We start from the raw sequence: 17,500 nt of genomic DNA, 5'->3' as shown, positions 1-17,500 counted from the left end.
TCGAACGGGGAGGTTATGGTCTGGCATCCATTTTGCAAACTCAAAGCCTCTCGGAGCACGCTTCGGCAAACCTCGGGGAAGAGTGCAGCGGTGCTGATGCCAAATAAAGGGCTCGTTCCCGGAGCAGGCAGCTTGTTCTGTCGTCTTGTTTAAGGCTGAACGGGCGAATCCGCCCAACTTTGTGCTTTTCCATGGAGCTTTGACTTTCGCTACGGAAACGTGCTCTCTACACACTCAAAGACACGCCTAGAAACACTGGATTGTTCGCTAAGCCCCGCCTTGGAACATCACTGGCCAATCCTATCTTAGCAGCGGTTTATAAATCATCAAATAAGAGTTACGTGTATTTCGCTTCATTTTAACCACACTTTTATTTAGCAGGGAAGCGTTAACTTGATCAAAATTGACAGCAAAGGCATTGTATTTTAAGCAAAACGCTGTACTTTTTTTTTTATTCATCAGAGTTTCCTGAACAATTAAATGCATTGCAGTTTGCACAAAAAAAAAGTTTTTAATAGTCAGAAAATGCTATGTTTCTTGCGCAGCATATTAGAATGATTTCTAGTAATGATCCTGAAAAAATCACATTTTAATTTACATTTTAAGCAAACTTATTTTTTGGTCAAACAAATGCAGAAGAAACTTCTTCCCAAAATATAAAAAATCTAAAAAAAAAAAAAAAAAACTATTTTAATTTAATTTTAATTTTAATTAAATTTAAAAAAAGTATTTTTGTAAAAATAAATAACACAAATAAAGGAATAGAAATCACAATTGTTTCCAGTGCATGTAATAGCACCATTAAAACAAACTGTATCAAATATGCATTAACGCAATCTTATAAAGCAAAGCAACGTTTACACAGAGGGGGCGGGGCTTAGCGAAGTATCGCTTTCGTGTGCTAGAAAACACTATAAACGTAACGTCTGTGCGCATAAACACCGGCTAATGTGTAATTCTGCACAAAGACAAACAAGTGGCTATTTTATTTCAGTGCAGTGATCAACATGGAAGCGCGGTTCAAATGCTTGGCACCAGGTGGCAGTAGAGAGCGCATAGCAGCGACATGATTGACAGGTAGAAGAGAGCGAATCCAGCCAGCTGGGAAGAAGGAGGCGAGCGAAGAGTGGGCGGAGCCAGAGAGAGCAAGGCCTCAACCAGCCTGAACACACAAGCCACCTCCCCTTTTAACACGTCACCCGCTGAACACAAACTATCCTGAGCACAGAGACGAGACCGGGAGGAAAAGGAGCATTCAAATGAAACACAATGAAGGGTTGATGGTTTTAAATCGAAAGGAAATGGAGGGAGAGAAAGAGAGAGAGTTAGTAGTGTTAGCCATTAGACTTGAAGGCACTAGAGGAAACAGCAAGAGGTGTTAGGTTTGAAGCAAACGTCACCCCGGAGCACTGAGCCAGCCAGTTGTGCATTTTTGGAAATTGTGATTTATAATAACTATAATTAAATTAAGCAATCGGACAATATTCGGCTGAGATGCGGCTGTTTGAAATTATTAATCGCGATTAATTACATCCGAAATAAGTTGCATATATGTGCGTGTGTGTGTAAACATTCATAATATAAATAATGTATAACGTAACACTTTATGTAGAAGTGTGTGTCTAATATATATATATATATATATATATATATATATATATATATATATATATATATATATAAAATATATATATATAAAAAATATATATATATATTTTTTATATATATATTATATACATATATATATATTTTATATATATATATATATATATATATTTTTTTTATATATATATATTTTTAATATATATATATATATATATATATATATATATATCATATATATATATATATATATATATATAAATAATGTACACTGTGCAAAACTTATTTTGGATGCGATTTATCAAAAATCATTTGAAAGTGCTAAAAAAATTATAATAATAAAATAAAAATTAAATATATATACTGAGATATCACCTTTAAGCTTGTCTAAATTGCATGTTGCAAATCAAAAATTAAGTTTTAATACATCTATGGAAGGAAATTTAGTAAAACCTATCATTTTGACCAATATTCCTGAATGTATTTTTAGCATTTGCTACAAATATACCTGTGCTGCTGGTGACCGCTTTTGTGCTCCAGGCTCACAATAATAAAAGCTGTTTGTTAATTTGGCTTTAAAGAATACCTGAGGAACTCCAATTCTTCGGCAGGCCTCTAGGAAGTTCTCCACATTTCGCCGGCACTTGGCCATCGTTAGTTTGGGCTGGAAAGAGAGAAAGCTTGAAACCGACGCAACGCTACGCACGTGCGCAAAAGCTAAAACGATCCCAGAGAGGCTCACCACCGCCGGTGAGGGAACATGGATGCTCGGGATGGATCGGGGACGCACGTGGTTGGCCAGGTGACACAACACGACCCCGTCAGTCAGAGCTGCCCCGAGATCACTGGGTAAAGACACCTTGAGGCGGCACTCGATATTCTACAGGGTTGCAAAAAAGACAAAAAAGGACTAAATATTTACATGCTACTAAACTTCAAACACACGTATGTATGTATATATAATCAATCAGATAATGCAAGCAGTTTGTTGACGAACCCTTCTCAGCTGCTCTATCAGCATTGCCTCCTCTCCTGTGGGGGCGGGGCTCTGTGTGGGAGTGGTTTCAACTGGCTCCGCCTTCTGTGTGCCTGAATCTCCTGCAAAACAAACAGCAATCAGGAGCCGTGATTGACACATAAAGAGCAAACAGTGACTGCCCACTTTATAGTGCACTTTATTTTAGTATTATTTATTAACTACTATAGCATTACTATTATTTTTTATTTCATTTAATTTTTAGCAACCTGATGTGCTTTTAGCAAAATAATTGTTTAGAAAAATGTAGCTTTGTGACTGTATCATATTTCTTTTTTAAACTTGCCTTACACACAGAAGCATTGTCATGTTAGAATTAAAAAAAAGCTCCTCGTCTAAACTGCTGCCATAAAACTAGAAGCACACGATTCCACAGGATATCATTACATGCTTAAACATTAATAATTGCACTCATAGAAATGATTCAAGTAGCCAAAACCGCACCCGAGGAGGAGGGCAAGTGTGCGTTTTTTCATGACATCGTGCGTGAAACAAACCTTTTTTCTTCTCTTCTCGCTGACTGAGGCGGAACAGGTAACTCTCGGGTCTCTGGCTGGGGCCGCGGGTCGGGGACGGGGCCCCTGGGCTGGGGTACGACGGAGACTGCAGGGCTACGGATCCAGCAGAAAAACACAATGAGATGTGGGGTAAAGAATTAAATAACTACACAGAAGGAAAGAGGAAGAACACATACCGGTGGGTGACAGCGAGCCATAGTCTTCACCTTGCTACAGAAGGAAAGAGGAAAAAACAAAAATGTCGTATCAGTGGAAATAACATGAATGCTGAGCAGTCTGTGTCATGCACTTAAAGACATCCGGCACAGATATCCCTTTTTGCGAGATTCGCCCTCATTTTAACGTTACGTTTTCTATGCGAGAACCTCCAAACCCTAAACTAAAATGCATCAGCGGCAATCTCACACCGTGTCCTAAACGGCATCATTTCCTCAATTAAAAACAATAAATCGCGGTCAACTCATTCTTTACTTAATGTCAGGGAGTAAGACCTGAATGCACCAGCAGTATCTTTGTGTAGTCAATTTTTAAAGCAAACTCATCCACAATAAGATCATTTGCATTTATAGAGATGAAGTGTTGCAGGCAGATGTCTCCAGGCTCTTGCGGTTCAGTACCTGCGGTGAACAGGAGGAGGCGACGGATAAAGAGGGAGACACACAGCCATCCAGCGGCACAGCAGAGAGAGACTAGCCAGCCAGAGCAATGCAGAGAGGGAGAGAGAGACATGAGACCAGGGGAAACACAGGAGCGAAATCAGGAGATAAATAAAGGGTTTGGAAGAGTCGAAGAGTAAAAGGTTCAAATAAGATGAGATCAAAAATCTAAATACTGCAGCAAGTTTTATTTCTTGAAAAAAAAAAAAGCAAGTTAAATGCTTTCCATTAGGGATTATAATCCGTTTGTTTAAAATAATAATTATTATAATATATTTTTATATATATATATTTTATATTTATATTTTATATATATATAGTAAATTCTGTAATATTATAATAAATTATTATATAATTTGCATTTAATTTTTTCAGAATAAAACCAAGAAAACCCCATAAAAAGCTTATTTGCATCTACAACAATTAAACTAGAGACATGTCATCTTCAGGGCCAAAAAAAAAAAAAAAAAATACTCTAAACTATAAGATTATTGCATTTATTAAAAATATAATCATGGAGGAGGACCAAACAAATAAATAAAAATACAATTACTGTTTTACTGTTAATATTAATTTTAAAATAAAAAAAATCAATGCATTATAAGCTTAATTGCTACACAAATAAAATGAAGGCTATAAAAAAAAATATTTATTTAAAAGTTTACAACTGTTTTTAAGAGAAAAACCATTTTAAAAAATGCATACTAAGCTCAGGTCATCTCCTGTCTCAAATTGTTTTTTAAATAAATTAAATGAAAACAGCACACAAAAGTTTAATACAAAGGGGTTTATTCGTATCCCTGACCCTAATTAAGAGCAATACTAATTATGAATCAGCATTAATCAACAGCAGTGTCTGGTAGATCCCCATTTAGACCGCTAGAAAACATGTCTGTGTGTCTTTCACCTGTTTGTGAGGGTCTGGCCTCTTCTTTATAGTGTTGGTATCTGTGTCTATCTCAAATATCAGTAGGGGCTCAAACTCACTCTGACACAGAACCAACATGACAGAGAGAGAAAGAGAGAAAGACAGGAAAGGAAGCAAAAAGAAGCAGGGCGGGCGTGTTAAAGATGCTCGCCGGGAAAAGCTGATCTAATATTAAAGATGCACTCAGCAAGTTTTAATAGCAATTACACAGTAAGAACTATAAATTGCAAGATAAGGCTGGCCGCATCTTTCTTGTGAGTGAACACCATTTAAAGCATGTATCAAATAATCAATTAAATAAACGTAAACTTTAATTACTGAGTGCAACTTTAAAGGTTATTAACAGCTTACATGGATTAGAAAAGCAGTTTCGATTAGAAATAACCTTAAATCGTGTTAATACATTACGCAAAGTTAGAAAGCACAACAGTGATATCCGTAAAGGGAAGTGAACACACAGGAGATGATGCAGAGGATGACGCATGATGCGAGCTGATTGGCTCTTACCATGAAGAGGGCGGAGTCATCAGTGTGAGTGGACCGTCTGGAGGGGTACAGACTCTGGGGTGGGACAGTACGAATATGACTACAGCGTGCCACACACACGCTCACACACACACTCACTCACTCACACACTCACTCACACACTCACTCACACTCACTCACACACTCACTCACACACACACACTCACACACACACACTCACACACACACACTCACACACACACACACACTCACACACACACACTCACACACACACACACACACACACTCACACACACACACTCACACACACACACACACACACACACACACACACACACACACACACACACACACACACACTCACACACACACACACTCACACACACACACACACACACACACACACACACACACACACACACACACACACACACACACACACACACACACACACACACACACACACACACACACACACACACACACACACACACACACACTCACACACACACACACACTCACACACACACACACACACACACACACACACACACACACACACACACACACACTCACACACACACACACACACTCACACACACACACTCACACTCACACACACACTCACTCACTCACACACACTCACACACACACACTCACTCACACACACTCACTCACACACACACTCACTCACTCACACACACTCACTCACTCACACACACACTCACTCACTCACTCACTCACTCACTCACTCACTCACACACACACTCACTCACACACACACTCACTCACACACACTCACTCACACACACTCACACACACACACTCACTCACTCACACACTCACTCACACACACACTCACACACACACTCACTCACACACACACTCACTCACACACTCACTCACTCACACACTCACACACACAGCAGGATGACGTGATGGACAGAGAGGAAGTGATGGTGTAAATGTGAAGGAGACACTCACCTCGCTGTCCGTCGGACTGAGCTTCGTGGGGCTCTGAGACGACTTGTGCTGAAAACAGAAGGGCAAAACCATTATTTCCAATCTCTAGAAGCTCCGCCGGACACATCTGGGGAGAGTTTCTAATCGCTAAAGATCACTTAATCGCCCTTCAGAATATCTCGTGTGAACTGCAGGGAAACTGAAAATGTAATTTAGTGCAATTATTTAAAGCTTTTGCCTCTTTGTCGGCATCTATGTTTGAAAACGTTAATAAAGTTTTGAGGTGATTCTAAACCGTAAATATACGACTCGAATAAGAGTTTTCACCGGATATTGCCATCTGAACAATTACAGGTCTGCCACATCGGTCAAACTGAGAGAAAACATTACAATAAGTACAAGAAATTCGTTCAACACAAAAAAGCAAACTACGCTCCCTTCAAACTGGCGGCTTTTTTAACTACAAATATAAACGGAATATAATTTAATTTCATTCACACGCACTTCGTATGTTTTTAAACAGATTTTTAATTAGCTGGTTAAGCACTTGCTCAAATACTGATTTTGGATAAAAGGCTTTGAATGACATTATTAAAATAATATACCTGATTTCATTCGATTACTTTTCTAAATTTCGGCTGTTTTTAACTGTAAATCACACTCAAACAGCGGTATTCAAAACTGACTTCAATGAACGACTAACGTTAACTAACGTTAACAAAGATGAATAAATCCTTGTATTCTTCACTGTTTTATGACTCTTTGTAAAGCGTCACTGACTTCGGCATCACTCCGATCATTCTGAGGTTAAATACAGATGTGAACGATAAATAAAATTAAACATTATCATCGGTAAGCAAGCAGTTAATGGCATCCATCGACTTTTTTTTCCCTCCATAATATGGGTACCATCAACTGTTACCAACATTCTCCAAAATAATATTTAACAGAAGAAAGAAACTTATAAAGGGTGAGTAACTGACGAATCTTCTTTAGATATGACAGCAAACAGGTACTGCTTTTACCGCCTAACAGGATTTATAATCACGCTCTAGCGGCTTTTTTCTAATTTCAAGAGTTTCCGGCTCTTTTTTTTTTTGATGATCGTACCTTGACGAAGTTCATGACGGCGTCTCTTTGCACGGATCTGGTTTTCTGTCTCTCCTCCTCGTACCGCAGCGCCGCCAGCTGAGCTTCCCGTCTCATTCTCTCCACGCCGCCACCAGAACCGGAGCGCTGACACACACACACACACACACACACACAGTAACTCCAGAGCACGTTTCATTGAGCGTGTAATGAGAGGTGAACGTCCCGCGGCTCTCACCTGATTGTGAGCGTATGAAGATGCTGTCTCTGTCCCACCACTAAAGAGACAACAGCTGTTAGCGAAGGCAAAGATAGTTTACTTTTTATTTAAGCGTACTCGAAGTTGAATTAGTTCAGTACCGTAAGGAGGTTTGGCGTCTTGGATCATCGGTTCTTAAGTCTCGGGATGGGCTGGTCTTCACCGGCGAACCCTAGGAACAAAGCAGAGCTGTCTTCATCCTCGTCTTAACAAAATCCGACAGGCGTTGATTAGAAGTGATCAGATCAAGCATTAATTGGTAGCGCGAACCTCTCTGGTGATCCGTCTTTCGATGTAGGCCATAAACTGCGAGCTGAGGCTGACAGGCTCCGCCCCTCTCCGGCTCCGCCCATCTTCGTCGTCATCATCCGCCGCGCAGCTGTCGATGAAGTCTATTTGCTCAAGCTCCGCTTCCACTTTAGAAAGAGACGACAAGGTGACGTGAACATGTAAACTCCTGAACTACAGCGCTTCATCGGCGTGCATGTCATCTCACATGTGCCGTTGGTTATGTGGGACCCTGTCCGGTGATCCTCGCGTTCTCTTTCTCGGTCCCGTCGCTGTCTTTGCTCCCTGGTGATTTCCGCAACTCTTAAAGGCAGGTCCGACAACTCGTCTGAAGGCTTTAATGGAGGGCAGAGGGGGAAAGGCAGAACGGGACAGTGAAAGGAGTGAAAGGAGTGATAGGTTTTGGAGAATAACCGCTGACTGAGCGATCAGAACGGCACTTGCCTCATTTCCGGACCACCTCTTGTCTCCGCTGTCCACACTGTTAAAGCCGGAGTCCAGAGCTCCGTACGGCCGGCCAGAATACAGATCCTCCGCACTGAGACACAGACAGACCAGAGACAGCGACGTCAAACCAGCCGAGCTTTCACAGAAAGAAATGCTAAAGGCCTGAAATCCATATCATCTACAAGAGATGAACGCAAAACGTCTCTTCCAATGCAATTCTGTGGTATTGTCTACATTCGATGACTTTATTTTAAAATGTAACTTCTTTGTATTTCATATTCTAGATTTTATTTTAATTTCTCTCAAGTCTGTAGGTTTTTTTTTTAGTTTTTTTAAACCGTTTTATTTTTATTCTATATTTTAGCAATTTAAGTTGATGCCTTTCAATCATTTATTTTTTTATTTTATATTATTTCAGTTGTGTTTTTTCCATTGCATGTTTTATTTTACTTTGATTTTTTAGGTCAAACACTCACACTGATGATGTTTTTAACCCATTTATTTTTTTTATTTTACTTTACATTGCCTCAACTATTTTACTTTACATTTACAATTTTTTTTTTTAGCCTTTTATATTATTTCCGTTGTGTTTTTTCCATTGCATGTTTTATTTTACATCTTTACTTCTCACACTGATGATGTTTTTCACCCATTTGTTTCACCTTGTTTTTTTACTTTGCATTTTATTATTATTTTATTTAATATTTTATTTGCCACCAAAAACAATTGATTAACCAGAAAAGAGCACCATTTTACATAACATAATTTTTAACCACTTGTATCCTTATAAAGACAGTCCTTTTACCCCAAACATCTTGAGAACTACTTTGTCTCCTTGTACACAAGAGCCACAAATAAGTTTCTGTCAACTTTTCAGAGAAGTTTGATCTCTACATCTTCTCATCTACCGTCATCCGGTTATGCTGCAATCTCTTGTCTCTTCATACCTTCATTCCAATCAATCCAAGCTTTCATTCTGTCTGTGTCTTTTCCTTTCCCTCCCTTCTTATCTGCAGAATCTCTGTTCTGTGCGTCCTCTGAGAGACACGGCCGATAAACACCGGCTCAAACGAGATGTGGGCGCGAGAGCGAAAGGCAAGGAGGAGTTTATGCTCACGAAACGAGTTCTTACCAGGATCCGAAAGGCAGCGGTCTTCTGTCGTAGTCTGGAAGGTCTGACGCTGCTTTACATGCCTCCATGTTCAGATATTTAAATATATGGATCTTTCCCTTTATACAAATCTGGAAGACGACAGAAAATCGGGAAAAGTGATCCGAACGTTTAATCAGGGATGCAATGATAGCACTTTTCTGATCCGATCTGATCCCGAAAATCTGGGAGCATCTGCTGATGGCAACACGATCCTATACCAGAGTATTTGTTTTATAAACTAAACTATTATTAACTAGGCTAGTGGATAACTCGACAGCTAAAGTTGAACAGTTTCACAAAATGTAAACATTCATTGAAACAGCATAATTTAGGGGAACAAATAAAAGCGAGTACATCTAAATCTGGTAAAATGTTACACATTGTAATGTTTTAAAATATATTCATGAAAAACCACTGAATATATTCACAAATGAATTAAAATAAGAAAAATGCTTGAAATATAGTGTATGAAAACTTTTTAACGTTTAACAACAACACAGAATATTGGATATACGTATTAATCAATAAAACAGCTTTTTACTTTTATGAAGCGATGCATTTCTTAGATAAAATCAGAGGTGAGTGTTACCTGTGCAGGCGGGCTCTGGAGAGGGTTGTTGTCCAGAATGATGCTCTGGAGGTGTCTGAGATTGCGGTAGCATACCGGGATTGTCGTGACCTTATTACAGGAGAAATCGAGCCGGACCAACGGCAGCTCGGCCAACTCTGCAACCGATGAACACAGAAATGACACTCGTTAAAACACAGAAAAATGGCACTCGTTACATTCAGGCGCAGGTGTTTGCGTTTCTGACCCGGAGGCAGCCGAACGAGGTGGTTTCTGCGGATGTTGAGGTCGCGCAGGGCTTCCAGCTGACCGATCTGTGGAGGAAGCGTCTGGATCTCATTGCAGCTGACGTCCTGAGAGAGAGAACTGATGAGTAACGTGCACGAGTGAGAGCAAACGTAATGAGGACGGCGGAGCTCGAGGGTCCACGCACCAGCTCGGTGAGCTGTCTGAGTTTGCCCAGGTCCTCCGGCAGCGATACCAGCTTGTTATTGCAGGCGATGAGGACTTTGAGCGGCAGGCGGCACAGATGAGCGGGGAGAGTCGACAGCTGGTTCCGACTGCAGAGGACAAACCAGAGAAAATCAGACACACCGCAGCCTCCAATGACTGCGTTTAAGAGAATATGAGCGGTACTTCCACTTGAATAACCTGGGAAGGGTAATGTAGTTACTAAAGAGTTCTGGATGATAAGTGTTGCTATTGTCAACTAAAACTATTAAAAACATATTTAAATATATATTTAACTAATATTTATTTAATATATATATATATATATATATATATATATATATATATATATATATATATATATATATATATATATATTTTTTTTTTTTCCATTTTCAATCATCTTATCCATGTCATTCAGTTTTGCTATAATCTCTCATCTCTGTGTTATCGTTAACCAAAATTGTAATTTGTAACAGAAAAAAAAAAAAAAAAATTATTAGCTGGAAAAACCTAAAAGTAAACAACTTTTAAATGTTCTTCTGAAAACTAAAAAAATAAAATAATTGCTACATTTAAAATTAAAACTGGAATTAAAACTAAAAGCCAGTTCCAAATATTACATACAACAATAGTAAAAAAATAATAATAATAATAATATTGGTAATAATAATAATTGGTTTCTTGCTGATCTTATTAAACCCTCATCTGTCTTCTCTGCTAGATTTTGGTCTCTAGACGTGACTTTTAAAATAAACCTGTGGGATTAGTGTTTTCTTGTTTTATGATCCTCCAGATCATTTTTGATAATAGATGGGTTTAATCTCAAATCGTGAATAGTGAGAACAAATGAATTCTCGATGCTTTTTATTATCAAATCCAATCATTGTTTTTCACGTCTCCAGAACTCCACGTCGTTTAGATGCGGTAACATTTAAAACGGTTGAATGCCGATATCTGCGCGCAACGTCACGAACGCCGCGTCTGACCTGATGTTCAGGTAGGTGAGCGACTGCAGGTTGATCAGACTCTCTGGAAGCGAACGCAGGCAGTTCTGGTACAGGTTCAAACTCTCCAGCGACACAAACATGCAGACCTCCACCGGCAGCTCCGTCAGTCGGTTTCGTGATAGATCTGAGAGGACAGATAACAGAGAGAGAAAGAGACGATGAGAGACGCGTGTCTGGCATCCGGGACGGCTGCACACCTGTCTTTGGTGTGTTTGATGAGCTCTTGGCTGGAAAGATGCTCTCCGAGAACGCTCTCCAACCTTTCTTCTACTTCAGGTCAGGGAAATGACAAAATGTTCATTTTTTTTATTACTGCTATTGAATGTTATTATACGCAGAATACATTAAGGCTCATTGCTGCAAGCCAAACTGCCAATCACGACATTGGCAGTTTGTATAATATATAAAAATATATTAATATTAATATATATAAATATATATATATTAATATATATAAATATATATATATATTAATATATAAAAATATATTAATATTAATATATATAAATATATATATATATATATATATATATATATATATATATATATATATATATAAAGTTCAAGCGTCCATGGCCAAGTTTTAGACCTCCTGAAACACAATGAAGACTTTCTTGTACAATAAGACTTTTTATGACCTTAAAGATGATACAAATAAGACTTTTAAAAGGACCCACAGGAACCCTGTATGACCGGTGGCTTACAAAACAGCCGATGAAACGCATGCATAACTGCAGCTGTGAGATTTTTTGCACGCTCAAATTCCAAAACGCAGAAGGAACTCTGGAGTACATGCGTTCTTACATTTCATTGGAAACGGAAAGAAATGCACGGCCAAATTACAAAACGCATGCCCAATTTATACATGAAGAATCAATCAATCAAGTACACTCCTGTTGACGCGGGCCCCAATGAAAGCAACAAGATGTCATAATAAAAGCACTAGTGCTGAATAAACAGTGTTTTACTGCTCCAGACCGCTTTCAATCCCACAATACTCCATACGAGATTCATCACATGGTCAAATGACTGTTTAGTGCATGTTTAAGGATAATCAAGTGCCTTCCGCATCAATATATCCAGGGCCCTATGAAATCCTTTTTATTATTTTTTTTCGCAAATTCAGTTGTTTTTTTTTTTTTTACTTTTAATTTTTCTGCATTGCGTTTTTTTCCATTTTAATTTTTCTCAACGTCCTTTTAACAGTGAAATTAAGTTTTATTAAAAGCACGTCTAATTAATTAAAATCATTTTCATTAAATTGCATGTTTAGGGCCCCATGAAATGCTTTGGTTTTTCCTCACCATATTTTTTATAGTTACTATAGTTTTATAGTGAGATGCCTGGCCTCATGTTTACAGATACTAATCCACATCGCAATCTGATTTAAGCTAAAGGAAACACTTTTGATTAGTTCATTTTAAGAAAAAATTTCCCATCAGGGCCCTATACTTCTTTTTTCTGGAAATACCTTGAAATCTTGGTTCGATTTCATCAGATATTTAAGAAACTCTTTGTATATTTGCATGCACACACACAAAGACTTTAAAGAGGAGAAACACTTACACAAGGGACCCCGTGACCACCAAAAATAGCTCCTGGACTAGAAGCGAGATAAGTGCTATTTTTCTGTTCTGGCTTACATGAAAGAGGCCAGTATATCCTCACTGGTGCTCACTCATTTCAGCAGATTCAGAGCTAATAACAGCACAGCGTGGAGAGACGTCAGGCAACCGTCACACAGGAGATGCGGCGGGTCTTACAGATGCTTCAGACAACACCCGGCAGCTGTGAAAGCGTTTTTAAGTTTGTTCTTATTTCATTTCTAGAGCGTCTGATGTAAACATCATGACTAAAAAAAAAAAATACAATGAAAATAAGTTTTTTATAAACCTTTCTGCTTTACTGGATGTGAACACTTGGACTGTTTAAAAAAAATTAAATAATAATAATAATTAAAAAAAATACATTGTATGCATTTTCTGAATATACAAATAGTATAAACAGCCAATTAAAATGTATGCTGCTTCAAAAGCTTTCGTCTGTACTTTCTGAACACCTATTTAAAAAGTTTATTTACTTTTTTACAGGTTTGTTGGGACTATGTTCATTTTATGAACATAGCATAAATGACAGCACGCCATCTATTTTAACATATTTTCTCTGTATTTTCTAAATACATTTAAGAAGATTCAGAACTTTTAAACGATTTTTAGTATTTTCAGATAATATTTTCAGAATATTTGAATAGCACAAACCACAGGATAAAAATGATTAAATGCATTTAAAAACTTATTTTAAAGTGCACTTTAAAATAAAAAAATTTCAGCTTTTTCTAAACAAAAATATTTTCTGAATAAAATTATTTTTCGGATTATACGACTATGAAAACGGCTACATAAACACAATTAAAGCTACCAACACAAAAAATAAATAAATAAATAATAATAATAATAATTAAAAAAATAAAATAAATAATAATAATAATAATATATATATATATATATATATATATATATATATATATATATATATATATATATATATATATATATATATAATGAAAAAAAAATTGAAATAATTTTGTCAGTATTTCATGAATACATGTGCATTTTTAAAAATATGCTTTTTGCTCTGAACGTTTACATTTTGTGGATAGACTATTATATAGCAAAAACTGCCAAAAAAAGTGCAATGAAAATGTGAATTAAAAAAAAAAATAGCATGGGCATTCTGGCTCTTCTGAATATACTAACGGACCATCATGCAACAACTAAATAAATGTTTTTGCACAGTTCGAGAAGCCAATTTCCAAATGGCACAGGGTTTCCTAAACCTATGCCATCTCCCAGGCCTGTATATGTTGTTTGTGGAGGTGTGTGGACGCACTGATGGCTTTCCAATCCACACTGGATCTATATTTGTAGCGTTGCAGCTGTGCTGAGATCCGGGATGAGGAAGACAGGAAGCGCTGCCGACTGTAACGTCTGCTTCCTACACTGACTGCTACCTAAAACCAGCCCGAAAACGCAGCACGGATCCATTACGGAGAACTCGAAGCACACACGCAGCGGGCAGATGTTTGAGATTGAGCACGAGCAGCTTCTGCGTCTCTCTTGCTTTCCATAAGGCTCAAGGAGTTTGTTTTCAGACGCTCATGCAAACCTTATAAACACGGCGCTATTGGAAACACCCACTAAACAAGCAAAAAAGCGGGATCGGATCGTATCAGGCCTAGACGGGATCCAAAACACTTGTCCCTGATTCCTTCGACGATCTGTTTACAAACCATTCAACATTATGCAACCTCAGAGCGGAGAAGAGCAAGTGACGTTCATCTCCGCTTCTCGTTTTTAGTTTATGAGTGTACAGCACCGGACGGTATTTCAGTCTGACTCGTGGCCTCGGTCAAATATAGACAGTAATATCCAGATGACTTCACTTCCTCCATGCTTGTACACAACAGTCATCAGTTCTGGCCTTGAGGCGAGACAACAGCAGACAGACTCACCGCAATAATCTTCAATCCTGCATCTCCCTCCAAGGATTCCTTCCAGATCAAATATCTCTCTTATAAGCCTTTTCGATAAAGCAACAACCCCAAACACCAGCCATAGATTTCTCGTCTAAAATAAAGAGAGTCCTATTTTTTTCTAGTCGGAACAGCCATCGTTTTAAAACAGCTACGGATGCCAAGTTCATTCTGAATGTTTAACACAAGAAGTAAAATACAGTCAAAACCACATACCGTTAATAAAAAATAATCAACTGAGCTAATGCGCATGTGTATACATATATACACAAATACATATACATACACACACACACATATATACGCATATACACACACACATACGCATTATACACACATATACGCATATGTACAGACACACACAAGCATATATACACACACACACACACACACATATGTACACACACACACGCATATGTACACACACACACGCATATGTACACACACACACGCATATGTACACACACACACACACACACGCATATGTATACACACACACACACACAACTATGCAACTATAAAAATTGACAGTTCAATATTCTGTGTCACACCAAAGTTGCAACGGTCTAATAACCTTAAACTTGAGATATCAGTAGTGTGTGAATGAATATTAATAAAAAAATATGCACTAAATGAAATATTAACAAGACCACAATGTAACAGCACCGACAAATTTCCTGAACAATGCACCGCTTAACACAGCATAACAATACAATTTCTTGCTTTTGTAGTTGCATATCTCTGTCATGGACACAATATGCGAAACAACAGAACGAAGAAAAACCTCCTCTCCTGCTCGTTTGTCTTTCTTTGTCCGAGACGTGTTTGAGAGCAGAAGCCAGTATATGTTTAAGAGCTCGTCGTGAGGTCTTCTGCGGTGAACTTGACATGCCTGCTTATATAAGAGCTTCTGGTCGAAACAAAGCATGGCGTGGGAAAGTGTGTAATTGCAACGTCTCTGACTTTTCGCAAGCAAACGGACATGACCACAGTCCACAGAGAGAGAGAGAGAGAGAGAGAGAGAGAGAGAGAGAGAGAGAGAGAGAGAGAGAGAGAGAGACAGAGACAGAAAGAGAGACAGAGAGAGAGAGAGAGAGAGAGAGAGAGAGAGAGAGAGAGAGACAGAGACAGAGACAGAGAGAGAGAGAGAGAGAGAGAGAGAGAGAGAGAGAGAGAGAGAGAGAGAGAGAGAGAGAGAGACAGAGAGAGAGACAGAGAGAGAGACAGAGAGAGAGAGAGAGAGAGAGGTAACCTTTCTCAAGATAGAATACATCAGCTCTAAAATCCAACAGCAATCAAAGACAAACTAAACTCCATTCAATACTACAGTATCGACACTTTTTATTCCCATTGCTTTATCACAAAAAAGTATTTCATATATTACATGTAATAGTGACTTTTATAGATATTTCCCCCTCTTTGACAGTATTGAGAATTACACTGAGAGGAAAAAAACATTGCAAAAGAAAGAAGAAAACGGGTTAAACTTTACATTTACAAGATACAACAGGACCCAAAAATGTCTTTGCAGTCCTAAAAGGTTTATTAAGGTAAAAAAAACTAAAGTTAATCGTAGATTATATTTTAAATCTAGAATTATGTGGCTCCATTAAATCTCATTTCATACAAGGTGACCAAATAAAAATAAAAATAAACAGCCAATAAATAAACAAATATCAAAAAAAAAATGGATAAAGTAAAAGCCTAAAATTAAATAAACAACAAACTAAAATAAATATTATTTGATTTTTATTTATTTCATTTATGACCAATAAATAACCAGTTAAAAAAAATATAGGCTGTAACTATAACTATAAACAACTAAAATAAAATACAAGACTTCCACGAGAGGAGTTGAAAGTAATATCCAAAAATATCCTCACAAACAAAACCCTAATATTGGCAATTAATCACAATAGTCCAATAACACAGAGTCTAAAACTCACAAGCAAGCCTCTATCTATCCACCAAGGCTGTAAAATCTAAATATTAAATTCCATTGCCTTGAAGAAAACCATCATAACTAGAACACAACTACCACTAAACACAGCACACACACTTCTAAATAGGAGTCTAAAGTTAATCAAACAGTCAGCGGGGACAAGTCTCTTTCTGAAGGAGGACACCCGAGTCTTCTGAGCTGAGGAGGGACAGCGGTCCTTAGCGGGAGACCAGTGCGTTTGGCACAGTTCACAGGACAACGCAGCCAAAGCAATGAGGTCACGCATCACGTCAGGTCAGCCGAGACTTACAAGCGCTCTCAACAATAGCTGCCCGACCATGAATTATTCAACACGGACAGCCAGCAGATCTTTAGATTGCGCCGTTCAGGTGGAGCAAAGTGTTAAAATGCTTCCTGACAAACCTGTTATTATTTACGCTGTAATGCGACATTTGCCGTGCAAAGGCTGCACTGAAGCGGCACCCGAGCGCATTAATACATTTACGCAGCAATTGCAGCTGTATGCTTGAGCTGGGACTTAGTCTGGCTTTAATGCAGCATTGCATCTTTACT

At 38.1% G+C, this 17,500-nt stretch overlaps 1 protein-coding gene across 3 annotated transcripts in view; it reads right to left on the bottom strand.

Moving 5' to 3' along the window:
• Positions 1–17,500, bottom strand: part of lrch3 (leucine-rich repeats and calponin homology (CH) domain containing 3) — a 25,091-nt gene that overhangs the window by 4,343 nt on the left and 3,248 nt on the right. The window contains exons 2-21 of one of the 3 annotated variants that reach the window (XM_043216871.1): positions 11,433–11,577; positions 10,427–10,553; positions 10,241–10,346; positions 10,015–10,151; positions 9,405–9,514; positions 8,270–8,363; positions 8,034–8,160; positions 7,808–7,953; positions 7,639–7,709; positions 7,517–7,556; positions 7,300–7,425; positions 6,211–6,258; positions 4,720–4,800; positions 3,774–3,845; positions 3,333–3,366; positions 3,136–3,249; positions 2,600–2,700; positions 2,345–2,482; positions 2,189–2,266; positions 1–1,218 (exon numbers count right to left, since the gene is read on the bottom strand). The exon at positions 1–1,218 is cut by the window's left edge and continues 1,119 nt beyond it. In XM_043216871.1, coding sequence (XP_043072806.1) covers positions 1,021–1,218; positions 2,189–2,266; positions 2,345–2,482; positions 2,600–2,700; positions 3,136–3,249; positions 3,333–3,366; positions 3,774–3,845; positions 4,720–4,800; positions 6,211–6,258; positions 7,300–7,425; positions 7,517–7,556; positions 7,639–7,709; positions 7,808–7,953; positions 8,034–8,160; positions 8,270–8,363; positions 9,405–9,514; positions 10,015–10,151; positions 10,241–10,346; positions 10,427–10,553; positions 11,433–11,577 — 2,093 coding nt within the window. In that variant the 3' untranslated portion in view covers positions 1–1,020. Of the gene's footprint in view, positions 1,219–2,188; positions 2,267–2,344; positions 2,483–2,599; positions 2,701–3,135; positions 3,250–3,332; positions 3,367–3,773; positions 3,846–4,719; positions 4,801–5,247; positions 5,302–6,210; positions 6,259–7,299; positions 7,426–7,516; positions 7,557–7,638; positions 7,710–7,807; positions 7,954–8,033; positions 8,161–8,269; positions 8,364–9,404; positions 9,515–10,014; positions 10,152–10,240; positions 10,347–10,426; positions 10,554–11,432; positions 11,578–17,500 lie in introns of all 3 variants that reach the window. The other 2 variants (XM_043216873.1, XM_043216872.1) reach the window with 2 other exon arrangements.

This window comes from Puntigrus tetrazona, chromosome 18, assembly GCF_018831695.1.
Source record: "Puntigrus tetrazona isolate hp1 chromosome 18, ASM1883169v1, whole genome shotgun sequence".
NCBI classification, from domain to species: domain Eukaryota; kingdom Metazoa; phylum Chordata; class Actinopteri; order Cypriniformes; family Cyprinidae; genus Puntigrus; species Puntigrus tetrazona.
The sequence above is the reverse complement of the archived record's forward strand: the minus strand, read 5'-3'. Positions and strand labels throughout refer to the sequence as shown.